Source organism: Corvus moneduloides, chromosome 3 (genome assembly GCF_009650955.1).
Source record: "Corvus moneduloides isolate bCorMon1 chromosome 3, bCorMon1.pri, whole genome shotgun sequence".
Taxonomy (NCBI): Eukaryota; Metazoa; Chordata; class Aves; order Passeriformes; family Corvidae; genus Corvus; species Corvus moneduloides.
The window spans coordinates 1,841,337-1,868,884 of NC_045478.1; the positions used below are offsets into that span (position 1 = coordinate 1,841,337).

At 50.3% G+C, this 27,548-nt stretch overlaps 2 protein-coding genes across 4 annotated transcripts in view; one reads left to right on the top strand and one right to left on the bottom strand.

Moving 5' to 3' along the window:
• FBXO16 (F-box protein 16) overlaps nt 1–25,575 on the bottom strand; it is a 34,419-nt gene extending 8,844 nt beyond the window's left edge. The window contains exons 1-7 of one of the 3 annotated variants that reach the window (XM_032103571.1): nt 25,356–25,575; nt 20,471–20,648; nt 14,575–14,610; nt 7,854–8,060; nt 6,796–6,960; nt 6,194–6,399; nt 54–147 (exon numbers count right to left, since the gene is read on the bottom strand). In XM_032103571.1, coding sequence (XP_031959462.1) covers nt 54–147; nt 6,194–6,399; nt 6,796–6,960; nt 7,854–8,060; nt 14,575–14,610; nt 20,471–20,566 — 804 coding nt within the window. In that variant the 5' untranslated portion in view covers nt 20,567–20,648; nt 25,356–25,575. Of the gene's footprint in view, nt 1–41; nt 148–6,193; nt 6,400–6,795; nt 6,961–7,853; nt 8,061–14,574; nt 14,611–20,470; nt 20,649–25,355 lie in introns of all 3 variants that reach the window. The other 2 variants (XM_032103570.1, XM_032103569.1) reach the window with 2 other exon arrangements.
• Nucleotides 25,576–25,661: 86 nt separating this feature from the next.
• Nucleotides 25,662–27,548, top strand: part of FZD3 (frizzled class receptor 3) — a 48,164-nt gene continuing 46,277 nt past the window's right edge. The window contains exon 1 of the mRNA XM_032103563.1: nt 25,662–25,744. The gene's annotated coding sequence lies outside the window, so the exon portion shown is untranslated. The remainder of the gene's footprint in view (nt 25,745–27,548) is intronic.

The following is a 27,548-nucleotide window of genomic DNA, read 5'->3' on the forward strand; positions in this document are numbered from 1 at the left end:
CACCGCCCCAGGTGATGGGATCACAAACTGCTGACACTTGCCAGGGATTTCACCTTCCGGAGCTGATTGGATCCACGAGCCCCTCTCCTCTTCCTCTCAGCCTCCTGCCTGCTCAGGTCTGGGGTGCGCCCTCCTCCCTTCCTCCTCCTGCAGAGCAGAACGCAAAAATATCAATAAATGCTGTGCAGTTCCTTCCCTGGGGTTGATAAAACCCAAATCCTTTGGGATACTGGCACCCAAAAAGACGTGGGTTGAGAGAACACATTTTCATCTCGCACCTGGGGCAGCCCCGAAGAGCACAATCAGCTACCAGCGCTCAGGGGAAAGTGGGAACTCGGTATTTTTTTAAGTTATGACAAATTCTGGCACTCAAACACAAGCTCAGGACTCAGTGATTTAAGCTAAGTGCACCTAAGATGTTACAGCACCTTCGGGAAATTCACAGAAAAGAAGCTGAGCTAAATCAATTTGAGAGGTTTCAGTGAAGTCTGTGTTACCTGAAGTGCAAAAAAGGCTGGGGGCTGCCTCCAACAAGGTGTTTATTCAATGTTTTTATAGCCAAATAATTCTATGTATCTATTTCTATATGTATGAGTATAAAAATGCGTGATTTTTGGTATTATATGCAGCTGTTCTTAAATTCAACACAATTAACTGGCAGAACAGGAATATTCCAGAGTGTGAAAATGAAGTGAACTGCACTGGAATATGGCCGGCTGCCACGTTTTTTCCGATATCAGCAGTAAAATCCAGACTCTGAGGCAGTGCTTTTTAAGCACTCAGGCAGGTTCACGATCCGGAGGTGTTCATTCCACATTCAAATTCCGTGATACAGAATCTGGGAAGTGAAAGCAGCAGCTCTGAGTGGTTCTCCCGGTGTCTCTGGGCTCCATGCTAAAAAAGGCACAGTTGGAATACAAAAATCATGGGTATAAAGGGTGGAAATAGACTCTAAAAGCAACTTTTATCCTGTGAAAAGCCAGGATCACACCACATAACACACACACAACACCAGCACGTGGCCGGTATTCCCTCATCCCAGTCCAGGAGCATGAAGTCAAATCCAGCATTATTTCAAGTGGGAAATTGAGGAAAACTGCCACCTCTTTATAAAATCAAACAGTCAAGGGAGAAAATCCGACCCAAAATATTCCAGCTGGGAAGGAATTGGTCATTTTGGTGGACCTGGCAGTGTCCAGGTTATGGTTGGACTCAGCCATCTTAAAGGTGTTTTCCATCCCGAATGACGCTGTGACCTTTGGGTAGAGGGCAGCCCTGGCCTGGTGGCTGTAAATAAAGATATTATTGTAAATTGAGGTATCTGCTGCCGTGTTCTGGTGTCTGAATCGTGGTGTCAGCTCACCCCCAGAACCCCAGCTCCGGGTCAGGAAAATGGAAGGAGTGAGGATGAGGAAAAAGGCGTCAGAGCCAGGATGAGGACAGCAGGTCTCTCGCTCCCAGTGCTGAACTCGGTGTTTCTCGCCCTGTTTTCCTCCCTTAAGGAATTTTTTTTTAATTCCCACACACCCACCAGGCACGGAGTGCTGGGCTGGCTATTCAGGAGCACGAAAAGGGGGAGACGAGCGTCGGGATCCGGGAGGACGGGGACGCTCCGAGTCCTTCTCACGCGAGCGAGCCCCTCTTTGTCAGGAGCGGGGGCCGCTGACAGAACAATTACTGCAAGTAATTATTTTCTCGTTGGGTAAACACTCCAGGACAATATGCAACTGTTTTTTAGAGCCAGCCTGTGGCCGTAAATTACCCAAGGCTGGGGAGGGGGGACAGAACTTGCATTTTGGCCGAGCTGTTGTCGTGAGAAGTAGCAGGGCCCTGTCTTGAGGCACAAGGCCGCGGTCTTGGCGGGGCTCCAGTGCTCGGATAGAATCGGAATTCATTATTCATGATCAAGTGGGAGGCAAATCTTTTGATTTATTGGCAACGAGCTGCACAAACAGCAGATGCCTTCCAGCAGAGCCGTGCATGCAGGGCCTGACAGAAACGCCCTCCTGGGCCTTTGTAGGCAGATCAGAGCCCCACAGGAAAATTTCCTAACTCGACTCCACGCTTTAGATAAAAATCTTTCACTTCCCCTTTGCAATATTTCTTTGTGCCCAGGGAGGCAAATCCCTCCTTGCTGATCTCTGGGAATGTTTTGGGGTTTTTTTTGTCTGTAACAAAAAGCTGCTTGGACAATTCAGGCAGAAAACAAACCAGACCTACCAGAAATCATCGCCGTGATAAATTACAACGCCGATAGTCACAGCTATAATTCTATTGAGGGATTTTGATAACCCCTTCCAGGCAATTTGTAATTCAACCCTGTCTGTATCTCTTCTCTATCACCTCACCACTCCCTTGGCTGCACATCTGCTCATTGCTGTTCTTAATTTCACTGCTCAGAGACTGCTGAGCTTTTCCCACACTGTCCCAGCTAAACCCAAAACCTCCCAGTGAACTTACTGGGGGATCTCTGTCCCACCTCCCTCATGCTGCAGGGGGGTTTTCACTGAGCTCCTGGGCACAGATTTGGGGTACAAGCTCCTGCCTTTCTGAGCAAACGGCAAAGAAATCCAGCAGAAGCGAAAAACAGGTTTCAATTATCATCCAGACTGCAAATGAACCCCATTTTTTGGGCACTCCTCAGCTGTGGCCAAGTGTTATTGTTCTCCTCAGTGAGCCCTGGCCAGGCCAAACCCTTGCCCAGCTGCTGTCTGGAAATGTATTGATCTGTTTTTCAAAGCTAAAGAGCCAATTTTGGCCTCACAGCCTGCAGAATATATTTTGTGTTTCCACTTACAGGACTCCCTTTGTCTCCACTGCGCTGCGTAATTGAGAATTGACTGCAGCTCCTTCTGCTTGCCATGTTCCCCCTTTTTTTTTTTTTGGCTAAACAAGGATGAGTTCTCTGCTAGGAATTCCCAGCAGTGTTGTTTCGGTGCTGCTGTGGAAGGGAGAAGGCAGCTGATGACTCAAAAGCCCAACAAAGGAACAGATGAAAACTCTTCGTCATCGCAGATGACAGGAAGCGACTTTTTACACAGTGAGCAGTGTTGAACTAAAAGAGGAGAGACTTAGAAGAAGATTAGGAAGAAATTATTTTCTGTGAGGGTGGGGAGGCCCTGGCACAGGTTGGCCAGAGAATTTGTGGCTGCCCCTGGATCCCTGGAAATGTCCAAGGTTAGGTTGGATGGAGCTTGGAGTAGCCTGGGATAGTGGAAGGTGTCAGGGTTGAAACTGGATGATCTTTAATGTCTCTCTCCACCCAGACGGCTCTGGAATTCCATGAACTCTGCCGTTTAAATGTCAAAATTTCACCCTGATACGATGAGCAGCAAAGTCCTCCTCTCCCTTTGGATCAGAAAACGACTGCAGAGCAAGGTCAAGCTCCGAGGAGATTTTAACCTGCCCAGGAGTTAGGAAAAACTTGTTTTTTGTGGATTACCTCTTAAATGCCGCAAAATTCAACCTGGGATTAGGCAGATTGATTTGGATTCAAGGTAGCAGCCAGCGACTCGTCTCACGCGTTGCTTTGATGGTGGCGTCAGGTATTCCTTTGATGTGATCCTGTTTATTCACGAGGAATTCTCCCCAGCTCCGGTTTTCCTCAGCACTCAAATGGGAAAAAATGGTTTGTGGGGTCAGGGATTTCCAGTCGAGGTGCTGGGCTTGAAGAATCTCTCCCCAGTCCTTTTCTCTCCACCACCCCTTTGAGTTTCTGCGAGTTCTGCCACGTCCTCTCCCACACGTTCACGTCCTGGAAACCCTCATCGCCGTTCCTTCCCACGTGCACTCCGGCTGCAGCAAAACCCATTTCCTTTCCCAGATTCCCTTTGGCAAACCCTCGGAAATCGCTTCTATTGTTCCAGGATCTCGTTTTACACCGATTTCACTCCTCCTGACATCCATTTTACATGAGGGGCGGTTGTTTTGCCCTTGAGCTCCAGGAATGCGGCTCATCCGAAGGAGAACTGCACCTGACAGCGCCGGCGGGGTCGGAGATTTTTATCTTGGGATTCTGTTCTGCCTTCCAAGCTGAGCCCTGGTCAGGCAGGGTCTGCCTGCGTGGAGGTGGATCCTGCACAGCATTCCTGGGAGTCTCCAAACCATGGCTTGGTGTCCCAGAGGGACACCGGGACCATGGTAATGTTTTCCTGCCACCCCCACCAAAGCCTGAGGGACGCTCGAGGTGGTGTCTCCCTGCTCCAGGGATCCAACTGAAGAGCTGAATTCCCCATCCCTTGGCAGCTGCCTGGAAGTAAAGGGTGGAGAGCACAACACAGAGCCTCAGTGGGAGGATTTTTGGGAAGGGACAGCAAAGTGTCCTTGGAAAAGAAGCACCAGAACATCATTGTGGGAGTGGGAGGCTGGATCAGCACCTGAAACGTGGCACCTGCGCTGCTGAATAATCACCACAGATGTGCCTGAGCACCAGCAATTACCTCCAGCTTAAGTGATATTAAAGGCAGATCCTCGATAAACAAGCAAATCTCACAGAATTCCTCTCCCTCCTCGCAATAATCCTCTGTAATTGCGGATAAATGGCAGATTTGCAGGAACGCTCGGCATTAAAAAGTTCTCCACAAATAGAGAGAGGCTGGGATCTCACTCAGGAGAGGCAAACGGGGAGGGTATTTATTATTTACTGTTTCCTTATTTCAGGGGAATTGTTTCCACCTGGTTCTCAGCTGCATCCACAGCTCAGCGCTGGGACAGGCGACTTCTAAACCTTTCAGCCGAGGCTTGTCCCACTTTTTCATGGCACAGGAGAATCCTAAACCTCACAGAAACGGCACAAGAGAATCCTAAACCTCACAGAAACCTTCAAGAGCTGCCGTACAAAACCATTGAGCGCGGCTGGAAAATAACATCAGGACGTTCATTTGCAACGAGGAGGCATTCGGTGAAAATATTCAGCGAAAAGCCTCCAAGAACTCAACCCAAAAGTGGTGTTAGAGTTGGGAAAAACATCCCACAGAAAGAGGGTGAGGTGGAAACTGGGAAGCTCTTTGATGTAGTGCAACATCCAAGGACCAGGGGACGCGGATTAAAACGTGATTCATAAAAGGCTTTTTGCTCAGGCGCTTGGGAGCTCTGGGGAACAGCCCGGAGGAGTGCTGGGTCCGGCAGGGTTACTCACGTTGGGAAAGAGCTCCGAGAGCGCTTGGCCAAACAATCCCTGGCTGGGGTAATTCCTGAGCTGATTGTTCCCGGGCACAGGGATAAGCTTGGCTCTGCTGGATATTGACTTAAACACAGCCCAGGTGCTTTCGTTGTGGCTCTGTTGGTTCCCGAGGATTTTTGTTGGCACGGCGGAGAGGAATCTGCTGCTCCTGGCACGTTCGGAGTGGTGAGTCCGTGGATTCCCACAGGGACCAGGGAATGGTCAAGAGGATCCATGACCTGTTTGCCAGGCTTGGATTAATGACAGCGTCACCCTTTCCACATCAGCTGGGCTGAGGTGGCCCCTGGGAAGTGTCAGAGGTGGCATTTCCAGGGATTCACACAAGAAAAGGGGGAACTCTTCCCGCAGGTCACTCCCACACCCTTCCTGAGCTTGTCAATGCACAGAAAATTCACCTTGGATCTAAGATTGGGAAAATCTCCGGTGCCAGAGGTGATGAAAGAAAACATAGGGCAGTTCTAACACAGATCCATGTGCAAAACTCTGCTTTGGGAGGGAAATGCCTTTCTTTAGCCAGTGGATAATCCTGAGAGCCCAGGAAGTGACGGATCCAGGCAGTGCAGACACAAATACCATTCATCACTTCCATGCTCCGACATCCTCGTACACCTGCCCTGCAATTCGATCATCCCGGCCTCCTCTCAGCCAGGAGATCCTCCCAGTGATAGAATTATATTCCATCACAATTAATTCATTCTTCCTGTACCGTGCAAAACCCACACATTCCTCCCAGCCTGGCAGCTTTATTTAAAAACTCTCCAACAACCCCTTGTCCTAATTCCTCCCATTCCAGCTCTCTAACATCCCCCAGGAGTTCCGGCCTGACAAGTGGCGCTGAATGGACACAAAGCAGCGCCAGCTGCAGCTACAACTGGACCAAAACCAATCCAAAAAAGGCCAAAAGAGCGGGAAACTGGCTTTGCAACCAGGCAGCTGGATGGGCAGAGCGAGCCTGAGGAGGACATGGAAAACCTTGTGCCACAGGGAAAGGAAAAGAGGTGAAGCTCTTACGCCTGCCTGGCCTGCTCGATGGGGTCGTAGTTGTCCAGGTAGTTGTACCGGATGGTGTCCGTGGGATTCCTGTCGGATGAACGCCAAGGAGGGAGCTCCTTTTTCCCCCTGGTTGTCCCCCGTCCTGCCACAGAAAGTTTCCTCTCTGGGACATTGCTTTTTACTGGTTGCACATCGATAACTATGAACTCGTCCTTGGAAGGAGTCTGATAAGAGATTAGAGCAAGGAAACAAGTTTGAGCCTATGATGAAAATTAGGTTGGCCTAAATTTAGGGTTAAAATAATTGGGAATTAACTCGAAATTGGTCTCTGCAGGCTCCATTATGGTGAGCGGACAGAAAGAGGCACCTTGGCGGTGCTTTTCATCACCCAGGTCCTACAATCCATATTCAAGTGAGCCGAGCTGCTGTTGAGATGGATCAGCTTCTCTCTGCCAGCTACAGAGAGTCTGTGGGGGACTTCACTTTAAATTAAAGGGCTGAACTTTGAATTCAGGGCAGGAGGATCCCAAAAAGATAAAGAGGCAGGGGGGGCTGAGAGCCAGACCCGACCCCAGATTTGCCCCTGGGCACAGACGCCCGTGGAGGCGGCGGATCCGTACCTTGGGCCTGGTGACGCGCAGCTCCCTCACCATCTCGATGTAGTGCTTTTTCCAGACGCCCTGCTCAAAGGGGGTCGGGCAGAAGTTGATGAACCACCCGAAACGCAGGCACTTCAGCATCCACAGCTGATCCAGCTCTGACAGGTACTTCCAGTGCCAGCTCACCTGTGAATTCCCAGCCAGTTGGAAACCTTGGGGTTTAAAGCATCCAAGATTTCGGCTACGGATTTCTGGGCTGGGGAGGTAATTCCCACATGTGCGTAAACAATTCTTCTGCACTGTTAATGCTCCTCTTGAACCTTTGATCAAACCATTTAAACCTTTCAAGGCCTTCCTGGTGTGGGGCCCTTCTGTGATTCTAAGTAATTTTCTAACCTCTTTTCTCCCTGCCCGAGCATGGATAGTTTGAGTCGCATCCTCATGAAATGCTGGAGAAAGTTACTAAAGCAAGGCTTAGCCAAGCCGAGATTATGATACATTCTTAAATTACATGGAATATTACGTTAGTGCAGCAATAATGTCACTGATAGCTGAACTTATTAATTTAAAACTGCTGCGGGCAGCATCTCACAGCATTTTATGGCATGCAAACAGATTTTTGGAGTCTTAACCACTGTGCTCCAAAGCACATCTGTAATTTTCTGCTTCTCCACATCCAACACTTGATCCTCAGGCATTTTAAAGGATCTGTTTTCCTTGAAGGATCGAGTGTTGTTCTTCGCAAAAGCACAAGCCAGAATTTCTCAAAGAATTAAGGGCTCTGCTCACGGTGCAAGGTGTTTTAGAGGAATGTGATTTTCAGGAAGTACCAGGCTTCCTTTCTGGGAATAATCACTCTTGAAAATGCCACATTTAAAACGCTTTAGAACGGAGCATCTAAAATTACTCCTCACTTCTGTGAATCTTGGCCAATCTGGCTTAATTTAGGATCTGAGGAGCGAGCCTTTGGCACAGAAGATCTTTTGTCTTCACCAAAAATCAATGTTTTCCCTTTTTTTTTTTTTTTAAAGGACTTTAACCTGGTTTTCTGAACCCCGGGCAGGTGTTGGCTTTTTCACCTGTGCACATCGACAGAGGCTCCGTGGATCCAGGAAGGAAAAGATGTACAAGGACAGGACTCGAGGGAGCCTCGTGGTGAAATCGACGGCCTCGGTGGGGACTCGGGCCTGGAGCTGCTTGGCACAGAATTTCTGCTGGGACACGGAGCAGCGTTCCAGCAGGTCCACCAGGATCCTCCTCCTCTGGCCATCTGTCCACTTGTCAAACTGGGGAAAAAAAAAAAAAAAAAGGAGTTTCAGGTGCAGAAAAACCGGAGATTCAGCTTCTTAAAATAAAATGAGGCGAGGGAAAGTGCACAAGCAGCAGCTTCTGGTGACTCATTCGGAGGGAGCAGAGCGCCGGGAACAAATGGAGAGGCTACGTGAAAAGAAACTCTGGAGCCACGTAAGGATTCCTGATCCTCAAAGCATCCAGGATGGCCTAGGCCAGGACTCACTCATGCTCTTTGCTGCTGGGACCAGCTCCGAGAGGTGGCTTCCCTCACGGAAAGGAGGAGGCTCAGCTGCGTGGTTACAGGAGCAGGCCCCAAAGAGGAGCTCACTGCTGCTTCCTTCTCCCCCCTGACACTTTCCCCCGCCGCCGCGACCTCGGCGTGCCGCACAAGTTGTAAAGTATTTTTCCTCACAATCCCACTGCACAGGGGAGAAATCCCCGCTTTGAGCAGCGGAGCAGAGGGAAACCAAACGAGCTCGTGAGGGGAAAAATCTGCGGCGGTGGCGGCAGCAGCAGAGTCACAAAGGTTTTCCACAGCTTTTCCATGCTTCTGGCAGGTAACCTAGAGAGGAGGATTGAATCCGTGTGGGAGGAACCGAGCGCTCAGGTAACCGGGGATGGCTTTGCCACCGCGGCGTCGGCGCAGAGCTGAGTCAACAGGGTGGGAGTGACGGTGGCGCTGGCTGGGCTTTCACTCGTGGTGACATTGGCGATGGCAAGGGCCCTGTCAGCAGCCATCTCCTGCCAGGAGAACGGCCTCATCCCACAGTCGCTGCCCGCTGGCTCCAAACCTGCAGCCCAGCTGCCAGGAGCGAGGGAAAAGCCCCGGGATCGCGGTGGCTGCAGGCAGGAGCAGCAGGAATTGCCAGTGGGAACGGCAGGCAGCAGGGTGGGATGGTTGGAGAGGGATTTCCTGAGGGGGATGATGGGTTTTGCTTCATCCCGTACAAGAGTTTGCAGTGACAGGACAAGGAGAAGGGTTTTAAACTGAAAGAGGAAAGATTTAGGTGGGATATTGGGGAGAAATCCTTCCCTGTGAGGGTGGGGAGGCCCTGGAGTAGAATTCCCAGAGAAGCTGTGGCTGCCCCTGGATCCCTGGAATGTCCCAGGCCAGGTTGGACGGGGCTTGGAGCAGCCTGGGATGGTGGAAGGTGTCCCTGCCCATGGCAGGGGGTGGAACGGGATGAGATTTAAGATCCCTTCCAACCCAACCTCTGGAATTCCATGAAACTCCTCCTCAGCACAGCAAGAGCAACCTTGACCCAAACTCACCTTCTTTTCAAAGGGAAAACTGAGCGCTTTGGGGAATTCCCCTCCTTGGGGAATGCTGCTTTTCCCAGTTTGTTTCCTTCTCAGGGCTGGCCATCCCCAACCACGCGCTCTGTTTGCTCACACTGTTGCCTGGAGCCACCTTTCCACAGCTCCCAGCTCGCTCTCTGCACGTCAGATCTGTGCACATTGTTGTCTGCATTTAACCTCAGGGACATCTAAGTCCTTCGTTAAACGTGACCTCCAAAAATTGAATAAAAATATTAAAATAAAATAAAAATATAAATATAAAAATAAAAATAAAAATAAAAAATAAAAATAAAAACAAAAACAAAATTAAAACCAAAACCAAAATATAAATATAAATATAAATATTTACTATAAAAATAGTAAGAAAAAAAATGTTCCTCCAGTGATGTTTTTATTATCATGGGTTAACTATTAAATAAATAGTTTAATGCCCAGTGTCTTTTCTTTTCCCTTTCAGACTAAAAATTCAGGATTTTTTTCCTTGTCTTTCCTCCCCACCCCACGTCCATGCCCAAATGGAGGACTGGCAGAATAATAGTTCAAAATTCACTGTGCAATTCAAGGGAATTGAGAAGCATTTTCTCTCCTGATCATTTTGAAGAGCTCTTTCCTTATTGATTTATTTTCCCTTGGATGAATTCCAGTGCTGGAGAATAAACTCCAGGAAGAAAATGGCTCTTCTCCTCACAGACACCTTTGCAAGACCTTCAAGAAGGTTGGAATGAAGAAAGTGTGGAATTGGCATTCCTGAGATCCTGGAGAGATGAAAAGCCAAACAGGAAAAGCTCCCAGATGTCCCTCTCTTTTCAGACACAGTGAATTAAGGAATATTCCCTTTTTTTGATCCCTGTTCTTCATATAACTGTCACTTCTAATGATGCTTAGCAGGGTATTAAGGGAAAACTGAAGTAGGACTTGGGGATTTAGGGCTTAGAAACGTTCCCTGAGAATAAACTCAGACAAAGATGGACCAGAGGGGGACAGAGGAGGTTCTGCCTGTCCCCTTCTCACCCTCGGCTTGAAGTGAAAGGTTTTCCCTGTCACACGAAGGGGGAAAACTTCTGCTGCACGCGTTCCCCGTTGATGATCCCGGCCACATCCTCTGCTCGTTAAAGCAATCCCCAACCACCAACTTGCACAGATAAATTTCTCCCGAGCGAGCTCCGGAGACAAGGGAGTAACTGGCTTAGTCTCTTCCACATCAAGAGATTAAGTGAACTAGTCAAAACAAATCCAGCCTCACTTTCCAGCAGACACGAGAGTTGTTCCTTTTTAACCCTCTCCACCCCGCCATGGGTTTTCCAATGAGGGAATTCCTTCCAGCATCCCCAGCCTCCGTTTAAACTTCATTTAAACCAGTGCCACAGCACCGGGAGCACTGGGAACACCCAGCCCCTTCCCCACTGCACCCAGCAGCAGCCAAGGAGTTAAGCTGGCACAGGTTGTCTCTTTTCCAGCGTTAACAAGTGTGTCCCCATCCCACATTTGGCCGCTTCCTCCACAGATCCTCCCCTTGGATGCGATTACAGCAGCCCAACCAGTCGGACTGGATTCCCCTGGCTTCACCTCCTCTCTCCCCGCGGCTTTTCCCCTCTGTCTGGGCCTTCCCCGAAGCCCTGGCAAACAAAGTCTCCGCAGGGATTGTGTGACACCGGGCGCAGTGCTCGGGCCCTGCCCTGGATCGCTTTGCGGTTCATCCATGAGTGCACACACACAAATAACGCAGCCTGACACCGAGAGAGAGCCCAGAGAGGCCCCTCTGCTGCAGGACACTCACTGCTGGTTTAACTGGTTCTGACTGGAGGGGGACACATCCCTCATCTCCAGCCCAGCACGTGGATCTGAGCTCCCAGGTTGGGATCCCTGTGCTCGGCAAAAGTAGGAATGCGTTCTCCAGCCGAGAAACAATTTCCCCCTCCCTTCCCCAGCCACCCTCTCCCAGTCCTGCTGAAAGGATTTGTTGGAGGCCCAGGAGCTGGGTGAGAAGGTGAGAAGCAGACGAGGCACCCGATATCCGTAAAACACCTTAATCCACCCAACCAAATCCCAAACTTCTCTGCTGCCAAGCAGCTCCTTGTCAGTGATTAGGAACTCTCCCCCAGGATCTGTTTGGTTTCGCTTTTCCCTCTGCAGTTACACAAAGAAATCTGACTCTTTACAGGAGAATCATGGAAAGATTGGGTTGGAAGGACCTTAAAGCTCATCCCATTCCACCCCGTGCCGTGGGCAGGGACACCTTCCACCATCCCAGGCTGCTCCGAGCCCCATTTCCAAGAGGAGATTCCAGGAAAGGAAGGTGGCCTGGTGACAAGAATGAACCATTGCCCTGTCACCTGCCATGGGGTCAGCTCCTGGATAAAGGCCAGGCTGGACAAGGCTTGGAGCAACCTGGGATAGCGGGAGGTGTCCCAGCCTGTGGCGAGGGGTTGGAATGAGATGAGCTTTAAGGTCCCTTCCAAGCCAAGTTTTTCTGCGATTCCCCTGTAAAATGTCGGGTTTGCTTGTTTAATGCGGTGGTAAAAGTGAAAGCTAGGCCGGGGACAAGCCTGCCACAGGAAGAGCAATTATTATCAGCAAATTTAGGGGCAGTGTTATTGTGCCCCACAAATGTGGTCCATGGGTACCATCCTGGAAGCGTGTCCCTCACCTGGGAGGGCTCAGTTCCCACACAGAGAGGTGACAGAAGGAGAAACGAGAGCTTAAATCATGGAATCCCAGAATCACTGAGGTTGGAAAAGACCTCCGAGGTCATCGAGTCCAACCTGTGGCCGGTCCCCACCGTGTCCCCAGCCCAGAGCTCTGAGCGCCACCTCCAGCCCTTCCTTGGACACCTCCAGGGATGGGGATTCCAAACCTCCCTGGGCAGCCCCTGCCAAGGCCTGAGCACCCTTTCCATGAAGAAATTCCTCCTGATGTCCAGCCTGAACCTCCCCTGACTCAGCTTGAGGCCGTTTCCCCTTGTCCTGTCCTTTATTCCTTGGAAGCAAAGCCCAAATCCCACCTGGCTGCCCCCTCCTGTCAGGTGAGAAACTTTCAGGTGCACAGAAACTGAAATTAAATCCCTTCAGGTCACCTCATTCCTTGTTTCTCAACACCCTGGGAGACATCAAAGATGCCCTGTGGCACCAGTGGGAAAAAATAACGAAATGAAAATGTAAAACCGCAGTCCCTGGATGCACGCAAATAAAATCAGGAAGAATTAAATAAACGATGAGCATCCCAAGTTTAATCTAATCTTTGTCTGGAAAACCAAATAAAGGAAAACTGCTGTGGCAGGGCCGCACGAGGCATTTCCTGTTTCTGCTTTTCCAGGATGTTCCTTCCGTGGAAGAAGTTGGGGGACGCCGATCTGGTTCATCTCCTGCCACAAGGCAGGATCTGCTCTCCCCAAACCATTCCTGGCACTGCTCGTCCAACCTCAAAAGGCTCCGGATTCCACCCCTAATCCCCAGGCAAGTGATTCCAGCAGGGAATTATCTCCAGCACTGGATTTTGCTCGTGTCTAAATCGTGTCTCCATAATTGCAACTCAAGCCCTGGATCTCCTGCCCTCTCCACAGGGATCAGATCGTTCCCTTCCTCTTTCCAACACCTTTTGTGTTTCGGTAGAAGGTGTTTTTATGCCTCTTCTCCATCTTCCCTACGGCACAGGGATTGTTTCCATGTTTTCTGGACCTGAGTCTGCTCTCACGTCTGACTCGTTCCCAGCTTTCCCAAAAGGCGGGGAGCAGGACCGGGAATGACCCTACCTTTGGGATATTTCCCTTTATTGTAAGTCACTGTCAGCTTACGTGCAGTTTGTGATCCCCCTTCATTCCCAGGAATTTTTCCTGCAGAGCCGCTGCATCCTTGGGTTCTCTCAGATATGAAGTTTTTGTGTGTCAGTCTTTCCTGCAGCGTTTTTCCCTCGTCCTTATCTGACTGCAGACCTTTCCATCCTGATTTCTAACCCCCAACGTTCAGGAAACCCCTCCATTCCTGGCATCACCTGCAGATGGAATCATGGGAACACTAAGGCTGGGAAAAGCTCTCAGATCATCGAGTCCAACCATTAAATGAGGATTCGTTTTCCATTCCGTCGTCTGGACATTACTGAAAATGCTTAACAGCAGTTAGGACAGGCTTCAGCCTTCCAGGTTCAGAATAAATCCTTTACAACCACCCTGGACGTGATCCCAGCCATGGAATCCATCCTCCAGCTGCTCCATTTAGTCCATATTTCCTGAGAGCGCTCGGAGAAGGTCATGGGAACCAACATGGAAAATCCTGCCAGGAGCACTGGGATTTCTCCGTGTGGTTCCTCTCGCTCTCGGAGCGCTCCAGGCTCTCCACAACCCCAGGCTTGGAAGGGTGTTAAGAGCAGCTTTTGTGCTTTCTTTCCTTGGAATGCTGGATGGCAGGAGCATGAGGAGAATTAGCTCTGAAGGAGCCTTCTGAGAGCTGCTGATCCAGAGTCACGGGAAGGGGCGGAAATGTGACCTTCCGGAGATGATTCAGCACTTGTGAGAGTGTTTGGAGGAAAGCTTTTCCCAGATTTTGGCATTTTTATACATCCACCAGTTTCCAAGAGATGGGTTTTATGTTTTCCACTTGCTGCCTGACCCATTAAAAGCTGGTTTTTTTGAGCAACAATCGCTCAATTATTTCATTTCCTTGGTGTCCCTGAAATTCCTTATCATCAAAACACAGCAAATGATGGAAAGCCTGTTTCCTATAAGGACAAATAATCCTTAAAATCAAAATATTTGCCTGTAAAGACCAGATCATATGGAAAAATAATTTCATGAGTGACTTACGAAGCATAAAGAATAAGCACCAGTTCCAACCCAAATCGATCTATGTGTGCACTTGGTAGATAAAATCTCATTTATTACAGATTTCAAAGAGCCTCCAGCAGGCCAGGGCAACATCTGAACATCCAACATCTCCTTTGAGGACTCCACAGACATTTCCCAGGGTTTTTCATCTCATTTCAGCTCATTCCAACCTTGGAATATGATTTCCCAGCTTCAAAACTTACAGAACGTGGGCACTGAGGGAATTTACGCCTTTGCTCTCCTCGAAAGCAGAGCAGTCACAGCTCACTTTCACATCAGGGAAGTGAATCCCTTTTTCCAAAGAGGAGAAGTTTGGCATTCCCGTGAGATAAACTCCCGATCACTTCCAAAATCTGTCTGCAGCAAATAGAGATTTAAAGAGAAAAATTTACCCATTTTCCGAGCAGGGCTCTTCTTTCTTCAAACACCTGTGAAACACACACACAAAAAGAAAATGGAGTATTTCAGGAGGATTCGGTACGTGCTGAGAAAAATCCAGCTTGAAAAAACAATCCACAAAATACCAATGGAATCACTGAATGGATGGTCTTGGAAGAAAATCATGGAGATGCTTTAATCCCAACTCCCTGATAGGATCAGCTAAAGGGGTAGCTCAGACATGTCCGTGAGTTTTGAGTATTTTATTGGATGGAGAGTCCAGAACCTTCCGAAACATCAGGCTCCCCAATTCCTTAATCGTCCCTGAGGCCCTGTGCTGGATTTATCCCAGTAAATCCATGTATTTCTTGCACTGAGGAGCCCAGAGATGGGCCCAGCATTCCAGAGCTTTCCCGTGGAGAGGGAAAGAATCCACATCCCTCATCCTGCCACCTACACTCTTCCCTTGTTGATTGTTCCTTGGTGATCCTGTCAGGGATTTTATCATCCCCGCACTCCTGAAACCTCCTGGATTCGATGCCCCTGGATCCCTGGAAGTGCCCAAGGCCAGGTTGGACGGGGCTCAGAGCAACCTGGGATACTGGGAGGCGTCGGGGTTGGAACTGGATGAGCTTTAAGGTCCCTTCCAACCCAAAATATCCAGGGATGAGGAGTCCACAGCTTCTCTGGGCACCCTGTGCCAGGGTCTCACCACCCTCACAGACAGGAATTCCTTCCCAATATCCCATCTAGGTCTCCCCTTTCCCAGTGGGAAGCTGTTCCCTGTGTCCTGTTCCTCCAGGCCTTGGAGCTACTTGGAGTCCCAAGTCCCTCTCCAGCTCTCCTGGAGCCCCTTTAGGCTCTGGAAGGAGCTCTGCGCTCTCCCTGGATCCTTCTCTTCTCCAGGTGAACATTCCCAGCTCTCCAGCCTGGCTCCACAAGAATTCTGCTCTCCTGGACGCGCAGCGATGGGAGGTGCCTCGCGTGCTTTGGGCTACCCAGAAGCCGAACTTCCCACCTCTTTATTTTAGAAATCCCATTACTCCTGATTTGGAGGCACCGGGTGCCCTGAAATCCTGCACGGATCCAATCCCAACTCAGCAAAACCTTCAGGAATGAGATAACAAGAGCAGCCTTTGCTCCCCGGCCACTTTACAGCGACAGCTCCCACCACGGACAATCAGTATCAAAATCCAGCGGAGGATTTCTGATCTTGACCTTTATCCGTAGGGAGCTGGACCCCAAAGCACCAACACGCAGCTTCCCCACTACCACAAAACCACCTTCAATCCTCAGGATGGTGACCTGGGAAGTGAGGGAATGCTGGAAATGATTTTTCCAGCAGACAGATCAAAGCGGGGGGGGAAAAAAGCCCAGCTTATAAGTGCACATAAAACAGCGATTAAACGGCGAGTAGGAAAACACGCTTGATCATTATAAACTCCAGACATGTTCCTGCTCTGACAGCCTGCAGAGGTGGCTCCTGCAGAGAAGGACATTATCAGTGCTGATGTCTGCTGCAGCACTTGACAGCTTTAGCTCTGTCTCTCGCAGCAGGAGCGTCTCTGGTGAGGGCTGGAAAATGACGTTCCTTTTATTTGCTTTATTTGCACGGGGGGCGTTGGTAAAGCGGAGGGGGGAAAAAAAGAAACCACCCAACAAACCTAACAGGATGAACTTGGAAAAGGATTTGCCCCAAGGAAGCGATGAATAGTCAAAGATCTGAGTTCTGGGCTGGAGAATTTGAGGGAGGAGGGAGCTGTTTGTGTAACCGAGAGCGATGTTAATGGTCTTTGATCAAAGACAGACTCGAATTTGCTTTCAGCGTTCTTGGAGACACATCTGAGCTGAGGCCGCCACAAAGTTCTGCCTCTCCAGGCACTGCGGAGCGTTAATTAGCAACAGAATGGCCCAAATTTGGTAAAATAATCAAGCCTGTGTCCTCTCCTCCAAGGCCTTGGAGCTACTACAGCTGTAGAGAGCCTTGGATGCAGCCGGAGGCCCGGGGTGATCCTGGGATTTGCCGTCTCCCATCCATGGCTTCAGGGGGTTTGTAGATGCTCGGGTGGCTGGAAAACCCCTCCTTCCTTTGCTGCAAATGCCACTGGAGGCTCTTCTGGCTCACCCCTGAATCCCTGCCCAGCTGAAGGCAAATCCTCTCCCGAATTCCAGCCCTTCCCTGCACTCCCAGGCCGGAGCCTGTGGGATGCTCCACCTCCTGCCTCTGCTTCATCCTCAGCTGCAGCACGGCCCTGGCGTATCGGAGATTTCATCCCTGGTTTTGGGAGCAATTTGAGATTTCTTAATTCTGCTTCCTTGGCTTTGGTCTGTCCCTGGTGGTGATCCCGTCTCTAAAGCAATCGTGGAATCGTGGAATGGTTTGGGTTGGAAGGCACCTTAAAACTCCTCTCATCTCACCCCCTGCCACGGGCAGGGACACCTCCCACTATCCCAGGTTGCTCCAAGCCCTGCCCAACCCAGCCTTGGGCACTTCCAGGGATCCAGGGGCATTGAATCCAGGAGGTTTCAGGAGTGCGTGGAATCCCAGAATGGTTTGGGATGGAACAGACCCGAAGGATCATCTCTTTCCAACCCCCCAAGAAGAGAAGATGTCAAATGTTAGGAAGAAATCCTTCCCTGTGAGGGTGGGGAGGCCCTGGAACAGAATTCCCAGAGAAGCTGTGGCTGCCCCTGGATCCCTGAAAGTGTCCAAGGCCAGGCTGGAGCAAGCTGGGACAGTGGAAAGTGTCCCTGCCCATGGCAGGGGTGGAATGGGATGGGATTTGAGGTTTCTCCCAACTCAAACCATCCTGGAATTCTATGACAAGTGTGCTCTTACCATGTTCGAAAATCCAGGGAAATCTACAGGATCTACCCATGGAATACCCCCAGGATTACCCAAAATTCCTCCAGCTCTGAATTCCCACCGCTCCTGCCCCTCATTCCCTGTTCCAACAAGTTCATTTCTCACACGGCTCTTCCCTCCCTGCTTTTCCTGCACCTTCCATCTATGAATTCCCATCTTTTCCATCTATAAATTCCCATCTTTTCTATCTGTAAATTCCCATCTTTTCCATCTGTAAATTCCCATCTTTTCCATCTATGAATTCCCATCTTTTCCATCTATGAATTCCCGTCTTTTCCCTCTATGAATTCCCATCCCTTCCATCTATGAATTCCCATCTTTTCCCTCTATGAATTCCCATCTTTTCCATCTGCAAATTCCATCCCTTCCATCTATGAATTCCCATCTTTTCCATCTATGAATTCCCATCCCTTCCATCTGCAAATTCCATCCTTTCCATCTATGAATTCCCATCTTTTCCATCTATGAATTCCCATCCCTTCCATCTATGAATTCCCATCTTTTCCATCTATGAATTCCCATCTTTTCCATCTGCAAATTCCATCCCTTCCATCTATGAATTCCCATCTTTTCCATCTGTGAATTCCCATCCCTTCCATCTGTAAATTCCCATCTTTTCCATCTATGAATTCCCATCCCTTCCATCTGCAAATTCCATCCTTTCCATCTATGAATTCCCATCTTTTCCATCTATGAATTCCCATCCCTTCCATCTATGAATTCCCATCTTTTCCATCTATGAATTCCCATCCCTTCCATCTATGAATTCCCATCTTTTCCATCTGCAAATTCCATCCCTTCCATCTATGAATTCCCATCTTTTCCATCTGTGAATTCCCATCCCTTCCATCTGTAAATTCCCATCTTTTCCATCTATGAATTCCCATCCCTTCCATCTGCAAATTCCATCCTTTCCATCTATGAATTCCCATCTTTTCCATCTATGAATTCCCATCCCTTCCATCTATGAATTCCCATCTTTTCCATCTATGAATTCCCATCCCTTCCATCTATGAATTCCCATCTTTTCCATCTGCAAATTCCATCCCTTCCATCTATGAATTCCCATCCCTTCCATCTATAAATTCCCATCCCTTCCCTCTATAAATTCCCATCTTTTCCATCTATGAATTCCCATCTTTTCCATCTGTAAATTCCCATCTCCCATCGTGCTGCCTCCCCGGAGTGCAGAGCTGAGCAGACTCCTGACTGTACAAAAACGGCCCCTTCTCCCTCTCCAGCTCCTATAAATACCTCATGGAATATCTCCTGATTTCAAACGTCAGAACTAATTTTGTTGCAGCTATTCTTTACTTTTTTCCCACTGCAGAGCAGCATAGGGATGCAAAAAAAGAAAAGGAATTTTGGGGAGGTCAGTGCAGTGCTGTAAAACCTGAATCAGAAACGAGCAAAATCTTTTTGTTATGAATTTTAAAGAATCCTCGAGGTTGGAAAAGATGTCCAAGGTCATCAAGTCCAACCATGAATGCAACACCACCACATTCCCTGTGTGCCTTCCCAGCACTTCCAGTTCATCCCTGGTATTTTTGCATTTTTGAATCTTCATTCCTGGTGTTTTCTGGGATCTTCTTGTATGTTCTTCCCTACCTGGAACATCACCAAGCATTGGATAATTCAACGATCCAATATTAACCCCTAAAGGTTTCGCTGCAGCTCGATGCGACATCCAGCTGCCCAAGGAGCAGGGGAGTAAAAAAAGGTGGGAAAAGGTGGGAAAATGTGGGGTTTTTATTTCTGCTTAGGTCATGCTTTATTGCACAGCGATGTGTATCTGTAAAAATAACATTGAAAGGGTGTAGGAAACATTAAAATGATTCAAAGGCTGGAGAATTTGCCAGGTTGAAAGGACTTCAAAGAGCTCAATCTCTTCAGTTTATCAAAAATAAAATAAATTCAAGTGTTGGCTTGAAGCGGGGCAAAAGTCCTTCCACGGGGGAATAATGCAGGATGCAGAGGAGTTTAATAAGGGAGAAGGGAAGAATCAAATTAATTGTAATGCTGGAGGTATTCAGACAGGAGACAAAGCTTCGTCTTTTTATGGGATAAGGGCTTAATCACGAGAAAATTATTAGGGAAGTGGTGAAATTTTCGTTTTGTAAGGAATGGCAGTGCTCAACCCCAAAGGGAGCCTGGGCGCCTCCATGGAAGACACATTTTAACCAAATTTTACCCATTCTAGCCAAATTCTGAGCTCAAGACTGGGAGAACTGCGCAGAACAAGTGGTCCCAAGAAATCCGGGAAGCCGGACTTTAAACGGCCCTCTCTGGATCGAATCCCGGGAATCATCGACAGAAATGGGAACGGGATTGGGAGGGAGGAGGACGCTCCCGGTGACACAGGAGCCCAAAGTCGTGCTGGCAGCTCCCAGATATGGAATCCGAGTGGGAGGGTTTGGAAATGCATCCCATTATTTATAAACTGGTGTCTCACTCCAGCTTCCAAAATATCCGCCCAGCGTCATCCCTGAGGGCTGAGGGCTCTGCTGTGAGCACCCAGAACCTTTGACTCACACTCAGCTTGCTCTGGGGTGAAACTGGAGGATTCTGGTGCATGAAAACCCCACAATTTTGTGACTTTCAGCAAGAAAAAACCCATTTTTTTGTTTTTTTCTTTAAAAGCAATTGATTTGGCAAAATAGCAGTATTTAAATCAAATGGTTGTTTGCTTTAAACAAGTAAATCAGAATTTTCCATCTTCTCATGTTCGGTTTTATATCTTTCTATACCATAAAGATATCTCCGTACTTCCAACAGGGAACAAAACCTCCAAGTTCTTATTCCATTTCCCATGACCTCCACAGGGTAAAACATGAATTAAATTTTTCTAGGATTTGGGAATTTACGACCTTGAGCATTTGTCTTGGGATTTGAGACTATTCCAAACCGACTGGACACAATCCTGAGGAAATAAAGGCTCAAGCTGGCTTTGCCTTGAGGGGTTGGACTGGATGATCTCCATGAGTCCCTCCCAAGCTCAACAATTCCCTGATTCCCCGAATTTCACCCGTTTGCTCGGAACTTGCCTTGTCATTCATGAGCTGGTGGTTCAGGGGAGTCCACGTGCTCAGCTTGAACTGGAGCTTGGAGCCGTCCGTAGTTTTGGGAGGTGCAAATGCCATGGATCCAGGAGAGGCTGGATCCTCCTGTCACCACCAGTGGCTGCAGAACAGAGCGAGGACGGACGTTATCCCTGTGCCATTCCTTTGTTTTCATGGGGGAAAAAAAAAAAAGTAGTTTTAGGAAGGAATCCAATGGTTTTATAGCACGGCAATGACACAAGGAAAAATCACTTGGAATTTGGGTGAAAAACATTGGGTGAAGCTTTTTATTTTGTGTACCCACAGTATCCGTGAGATTAAAGTCCTGGAAGTGTCCAAGGCCAGGCTGGACGGGGCTTGGAGCAACCTGGGATAGGGGAAGGTGTCCCTGCCCATGGATGGGATGAGCTTTAAGTTCTTTTCCAACCCAAACCACCCTGGGATTCCGTGATTTCCCACTGGAACCTCTGTGCACTAATAAGTAATAAATAATAAAAAATTAATAATTAATAATTAGGCAGATCTTCTTCATCACAAGTGTTAACGAGTATTCCTTTGAACGGGCTGCCCAGGGCAGTGGTGGAATCACCTCCCCTGGAAGTTTTCTCCAAAAAATGGGGATGTGGCACTCGAGGACGTGGTTTGGTGGTGGCCGTGGTGGTGGCTGATGTTTGGACTTGATGAAATCAGACATTCAACAAAACTTCCCCTTTTGGGTCGCCAAATGTCTGAACTTTGTTCAGACAAAGAAATTTCTTCACAAATTCTTGCCCAAACACAGAAAAAGGGACTCTTTTTCCCCCTCCATCTTCTGTCCTGCAGTTGGATTCAGCAGGATAATGCCATTCCTCACCTCAGCTATCCAATTTCCAGACTGGAGCCTTAAGCTGCGGCAGCCTGAAAACCAAATAATTTCTTTACCACATTAAAAAATATCTCCTTTCCCTGCATGTAATTATTTCTGTAAATCCCTCAGATGGCTTTAAAGCTTCACGGTGCCAGGATGGATAATGGGATTTTTGGGACAAAAGAAAGACAAATCCATGAATTAACTCCCATATTGTGTTACCAGCCTGTTCTGAACCCAAACACGTCAAAACCCACCCAGAAAAAGGACTTTTGTAGCTACTCTCAGACCCCTATTCCTCACCCAGACAAAATTCCTCTCTATTTCAGTGGATTAATCTTCAAAACTCACTGCAGGATCTGTCTGGGCACATCACTTTTCTGCTTAATTTTTCCTTCCTTCCTTTCCTAAGTTATTATGGAGTCAAAGAAATATAAAGAAAAAAAAACCCCAATGAAAAGTCTGTTGCATTTTCCTCTCCGTGCTCAGGAAATAAATTCATTACAAGGATCTGAGTTCTTTCCTCCTTTTTTTAGTTGGCTAAAGATCCTTAAATACCGTATTATCTGCCCACTGAAAGCTGCAGGACTCGCCAAGGTCTCACATCCTCACATTCTGCAGCTGGACAACGTCAAAACCTTCTTGTGCAACCGAGTAGGTGGATTTGGGTGGATTTGGGATCGTTCCCTGCCTCGTTTTTGTTTTGTTTCCCTTCAATGCCCAGAAACGCCGGGTAGAGAAACAGCTCTGCTGCCAAAAAAACAGGTCCAGGCACCCGTGTCCTGTTTTTCAGGGACAACCTTGTCCATTAGTCACAAACCCCATCGGCTGCCACCTCCCAGCCCTGGGTTCCCGTCCCAGTTTCCCTCACAGATGTGGGTTTTGGGGCTGGAGCAGCCACATTCCCAAAGCACCTCCGAGGATTGGGGTGTTACCAGGGAGAGTCAAACTTCTGGACCTCCCCGTGAGCCTTCTGTGCCAAAACTGGGGCTCAGGATCTGGAAAAAGTCTGTCCATAATTTCCTCATGAGGAGAAGTGGAGGGGCAGGCGTTGGTCTCTTCTCTCTCCGGCTGTAGGACCCGAGGGAAAGGCTGGAGATGTGTCAAAGGGGGGTTAGGGTGGATTTTAGGAAAAGGTTCTTCCCCCAGAGGGTGTTTGGGCACTGGAGCAGCTCCCCAGGGAATGGTGACATTCCCAAGGCTGCCAGAGCTCCAGGAGTGTTTGGACAATGCCCCCAGGGATGCCCAGGGTGGGATTGTTGGGATGTCCTGGGCAGGGCTGGGGGTTGGACTGATGATCACATGGAGGAGTCACATGCCATAAAACTGCACAAGCCCTAAAACTGCCGGGATTGGATTTGATATTTGGGTATTTGCTGACACTCCTCAAAGGCTGCACGAGCTCAGTGCTTAGGAGTTCGTTCGTGGAATGGTTTGGGTGGGAAGGGACCTTAAAAATCATCTCATCCCACCCCCTGCCATGGGCAGGGACACCTTCCACCATCCCAGGCTGCTCCAAACCCTTTCCAGCCTGGCCTTGGACACTTCCAGGGATCCAGGGGCAGCCACAGCTTCTCTGGGCACCCTGGGCCAGGGCCTCCCCACCCTCACAGCCAGGAATTCCTTCCCAATATCCCATCCATCCCTGCCCTCTGGCAGTGGGAAGCCATTCCCTGTGTCCTGTCCCTCCAGCCCTTGTCCCAAGTCCCTCTCCAGCTCTCCTGGAGCCCCTTTAGGCACTGGAAGGGGCTCTGAGATATTCCTGGAGCCTTCTCTTCTCCAGGTGAACACCCCCAGCTCTCCCAGCCTGGCTCCAGAGCAGAGGGGCCAGGCTGGATGGGGCTGGAGCACCCTGGGATAGTGGGAGGTGCCCCTGCCCGTGGCAGGGGGTGGCACTGGGTGGGTTTGAGGGTCCCTTCCCACCCAAACCCCTCCATGACAGAACCAGAGCGTGATGCTCTGAATCTCTGCGCTGACCCTGAGCACAGCGAACCCCTGAGGTGACACTGAGGTGGCTGGAATGGAAAAGCAGCTGGAATGCTGCGCGGAGCTGGCACTGACGAGCTGCTCAGCCAAGGCCCCGCTTCTCCTCCGCAGGAGTTGTTATCTTCGGACTGGCTGCCCAAAATAACATTCCAGAGATTGCTGCAGCTCGTCAGTCCCATTTCCCGGGATGAGATTCCTCAGGCTCAGGTGATCCCAAAACATTCCAGCAGCGAGAGAGAGCAGGGGAGGTTAATGAGGATCCAGCCTTTAATGGGCATCAGGAAAATGCTGGTTCAGTGCCCAAAGAGGAAAAGCTCTTGACACATGATGGCAAAAAAATTATCCATTGTCATTCTAAAAAAATGAAAATGGAAACGTAGGAGAGGGTGGGAGGCGTGGTAAATATCAGTGCAAGAGAGATTTGGGAAAAAACCCCAAGTTTTGTGAGTTTATACAGGGTTAAAAGGAGCAAAATTGCCTTGGTTGCTACAGGCAGAGTCCCTAGGAACGGGTCGCAGTTGGGATGGGAGGATCCAAGGGATTTGGATGTGCAGGAGACACAAAGTTTCACAGGGCAGGAGGCAGCAGGAAAATTTCACTTGGAAACCACTGGAAATGCTTGCACTCATTCCAGTACAAGTTGGAATTTTGAAATGGTTTAACAAATAAACGATTCCGCTGAAGGAAGCTCGACAATCCATAATGATCTTATCCCACTAACCAGGGGCACTGGAATGATTTCCTTTACCTGGGCTAATCTCTGCTTAACCGTACTCAAAACAACTCCTGCAGAAGCAGAACCACTTCGTGAATGATTTCTGACCACTTTGTTTATGATTTTTGACCACATCTCTACAGAAATAAATCTTTTTTGGTGCTTAAGGATGTATTTCCCTAATCCCATCAACCCCTGTGGCAACAACGGTGCAGTAGAGGAGTTCAGATGGCAATACATTCAGAATTTTCGGAACTTAACTGAAATCAACCTCAAGCTAAGGCAGGAGAGTAATTTTGATCATAAATTATTATATCAAGATAAACAGTGATGGAAGAAAGGCTTCAAGCAGCAGCACCGAGCACGGGTACAGGCGGGGCAGAGGATGGAGGGAGAAGGACCTGGGGCTGAAATCAATAACCCAGCAAGGCTCGCACTTGTCCATGGATTCCAGCGTGTTTTCCCAGTCCAAACATTAGCCCAGCACTAATCCAGGCCCCCGAGTGCCACCTCCTCGTGGTTTTTGAACAGTTCCAGGGATGGGGATTCCGCCACTTCCCTGGGCAGCCTTTTCCAGTGCCTGACCACCCGAATATCCAACCTGAGCCTCCCCCGGCACAGCTTGGGGCCGTTCCCTCTCATCCTGTCCCTTGTTCCCTGGGAGAAATCCCGATCCCGCCTGGCTGCCCCCTCCTGTCTGGGAATTCCAGAGAGGAAAATTCCCTCTGGAGCCTCCTTTTCTCCAGGCTGAGCCCCTTTCCCAGCTCCCTCAGCCGCTCCTGGTGCTGCAAACCCTTCCCCAGCTCTGTTCCCTTCCCTGGACACGCTCAATGTTCTTGTCCCAGAAGTGTCCCCAGGACTGGAGGTGCCCCAGCAGAGCCAGCACAGGGAATGGGCACTGCCCTGGCCCTGCTGGCACTCCAGAGCTGGGACAGCCCAGGTGCCATCGGCCTCTGGCGCACCTGGGCGTCGCAATCCATAGGGATCCATCCTGCTCGGTGAGGATGTAAACATTGGGAGCACCGGTGCAGCGCCGTTGTGCAGCCCTCCCACCGACACCGGCATTTTCCACCTTCCTCCCTGCATCCCGAACCCCTTATCCGCTCCGCATTCCCTGCGGAGTTTGTGCCACCTCCCCGCTGTGTCCCGAGGCGTTTGCATCCCCTCCCCGCCGTGCCGCCCCGCAGTTGCCGCCCTGTGACGACGCTCTGCGCCCCCAGTGTCCCATGGGACGCGTCCCCCCGTGCCCCACCGCAGCGACACCCCCTCCCCGCGCTCTCCCAGGGTCCCGTGTCCCCCCGTGTGCCCCCGTGTCCCCTCACCTTCCTCCTCCCGCCTGCGGACGCCGCCTCCTCCTCTTCCTCCTCCCCCCGTCCGCATCCCGTCGCCGTGGCAACGCCGGGGGGAGGCGGTGCCAGCCAATCAGCTCCCGCCTCCTCCTCCCGCCCGTCCGCATCCCGTCTCCATGGCAACCCCGGGGGGCGCCAGCCAATCGGAGCCCCCCAGCGGGGCGACAGCGGCCGGGGGTTCCGATCTACCTAGCAACCAGCCCGGCGCCTTCTGATTGGCTGGGCGGCGGGGAGTGGGCGGGGCGCGGCGGCGCGCGGCGGGGGCGTGGCCACGCGGGGGGGGCGTGTCCGGGCGCTGCCGCCGCCGCCGCCGCCACCCGAGGGGAGCGCGCGGGACCGTGAGGGCGGCGGGAGCCGCGCAGGTAACGGGGGCACGGCGGGGACACGGCGGGGACACGGCGCTGCCCTCCGGGGCTCGTCCTGCCCGCCGCGGGGACAGGCGGTGCCGGGGCTCGGCGGCCGTGCAGCGGGGCGGCCACGCAGCGCCCTGCGGGCGGGGGAGCGGCGGGGCGCAGCCCGGGCACGGGGGATGCTGCTGCTGCTGCTGCTGCTGCTGCGGCTGGGCGGGCGGAGGACGGGGGATGCCGGTGCTGAGCGTCGGGAAGGCGCCGGATCCGCGCCCCGTCCCTCCCCGCGGGGCCGGGGATGCTGGCCCCGGGCTCGCCGTGCCGTAGTGCGGCGGCCCCGGGGAAGGGATGCTGGTGCCTCACCCTCCGTTCGCAGAGGGATCCGGGGGTGCCGGCGCTGTCCCTGCGCTCCCCGAATCCCTCCGGGAATGCGGTGCGGCTGTGCCGGGCGTGGATCTGCTCCCTGCGCTTCGGCCGTGCGGCAGCGATCCGAGAGGATGCTGGTCCCGCCTGTGCACTTGTTCCTTCTGCTTCTCCAACGCGGCGAGGATCCGAAAGGGATGCTGGTTCAGCCGGCAGCCCCTGCCTGCTTCCCATTCCGGGGAACCGGAGGATTTCCCCCCCCCCCGCCCCCCAGCCCCTTCCCGTGGAATACGAGCTCACGGAGAGAGCTGCCAGACCTGTCCCTCCATGTCTGATGAGTGGGCATCCCTGCCCATGGCGGGGGGCTTGGAATTAGATGTGCTCCAAGTCCCCTCCGACCCAAACCATTCCACGATTCCGTGATAATCATGGAAAATCTCGCCAGGATTGTTTCTGCCTTTCCATCCTCCCTCTGTGCTCCTAATTGAAACAGAGGATGTGGGGGATTACGGTGTGGCTGTCCCTCAAGACGGAGCAGAAGTGGAACAAGGGAGCGCAGCGCTGGAGTTTCTTTCCCGCTGAGTAATTAAAATGGAGTTGGGAGATTAATGTATTCTCCTTTTGTGCCTTCGTGTGGGTGGGAATGGGCTGGGGAAACGCAGTGAATGAGCTCCTCTCCTTTCTCCAGGGTCAGGATCGGGTGGGGAATGGCCGAGGTGACATTTTCCTCTCCTACAGGAGGAGTCTGGTGTGTTGTTTTATCTCCTCATTTCTCTGGGACAGATAAGTGTGAATTAATCCCCCTCCGTCCTTTCTTTCTAAAGTCCGATGAGTTGTTTTTGGTTTTTTTTTTTTTTCTTCCTCATTGCTCCCTTAGGAACTTTGAAATTTATTCTTTGAAAAAAAAATTCCTTGTGGGAATCAACCCGTTCTCCTCGTGATTTTCACTGCTTTATAATAATTGCCTGTGCATGTCTTAATTAATCCTTTCCAGCAAGAGTTGGATGGGCTTCTTCTGCTGATAAATAATGTAAAATCCATAACCACACTAACAAACTGCTCCTTCTGCCTGCGTTTTATTTGCAGTGCTTGTGGTGGAAGGGGAGGCCTCCCCTCCTCTTTTATCCCTGGTGTCATCGAAAGTGTTTTGTTTTTATATACATATAAAAATAACCACAAAATCTCGTATGCAGAGGCCTAACAAAGAGTGTACAAACTGGATCTGTGGTAAGGAGCTCTCCTGACACTGAGGATTGCTTATTACAGCACCCATCTGTCTGCACCAATTAATAGCTCATCCATAGGCTCGTTTGCAAAACTTGGGGCTCCTTTCGCAATGGAATCCTTCTCTTTTTGCTTCCTTTCACCTGGAATTGTTTTACTTTTCCCATGGAGGGGCGCTGGGATGGGCCAGGCTGTATATTTTGATGGGCTTTCCTGTCTCTTGTAAATACAT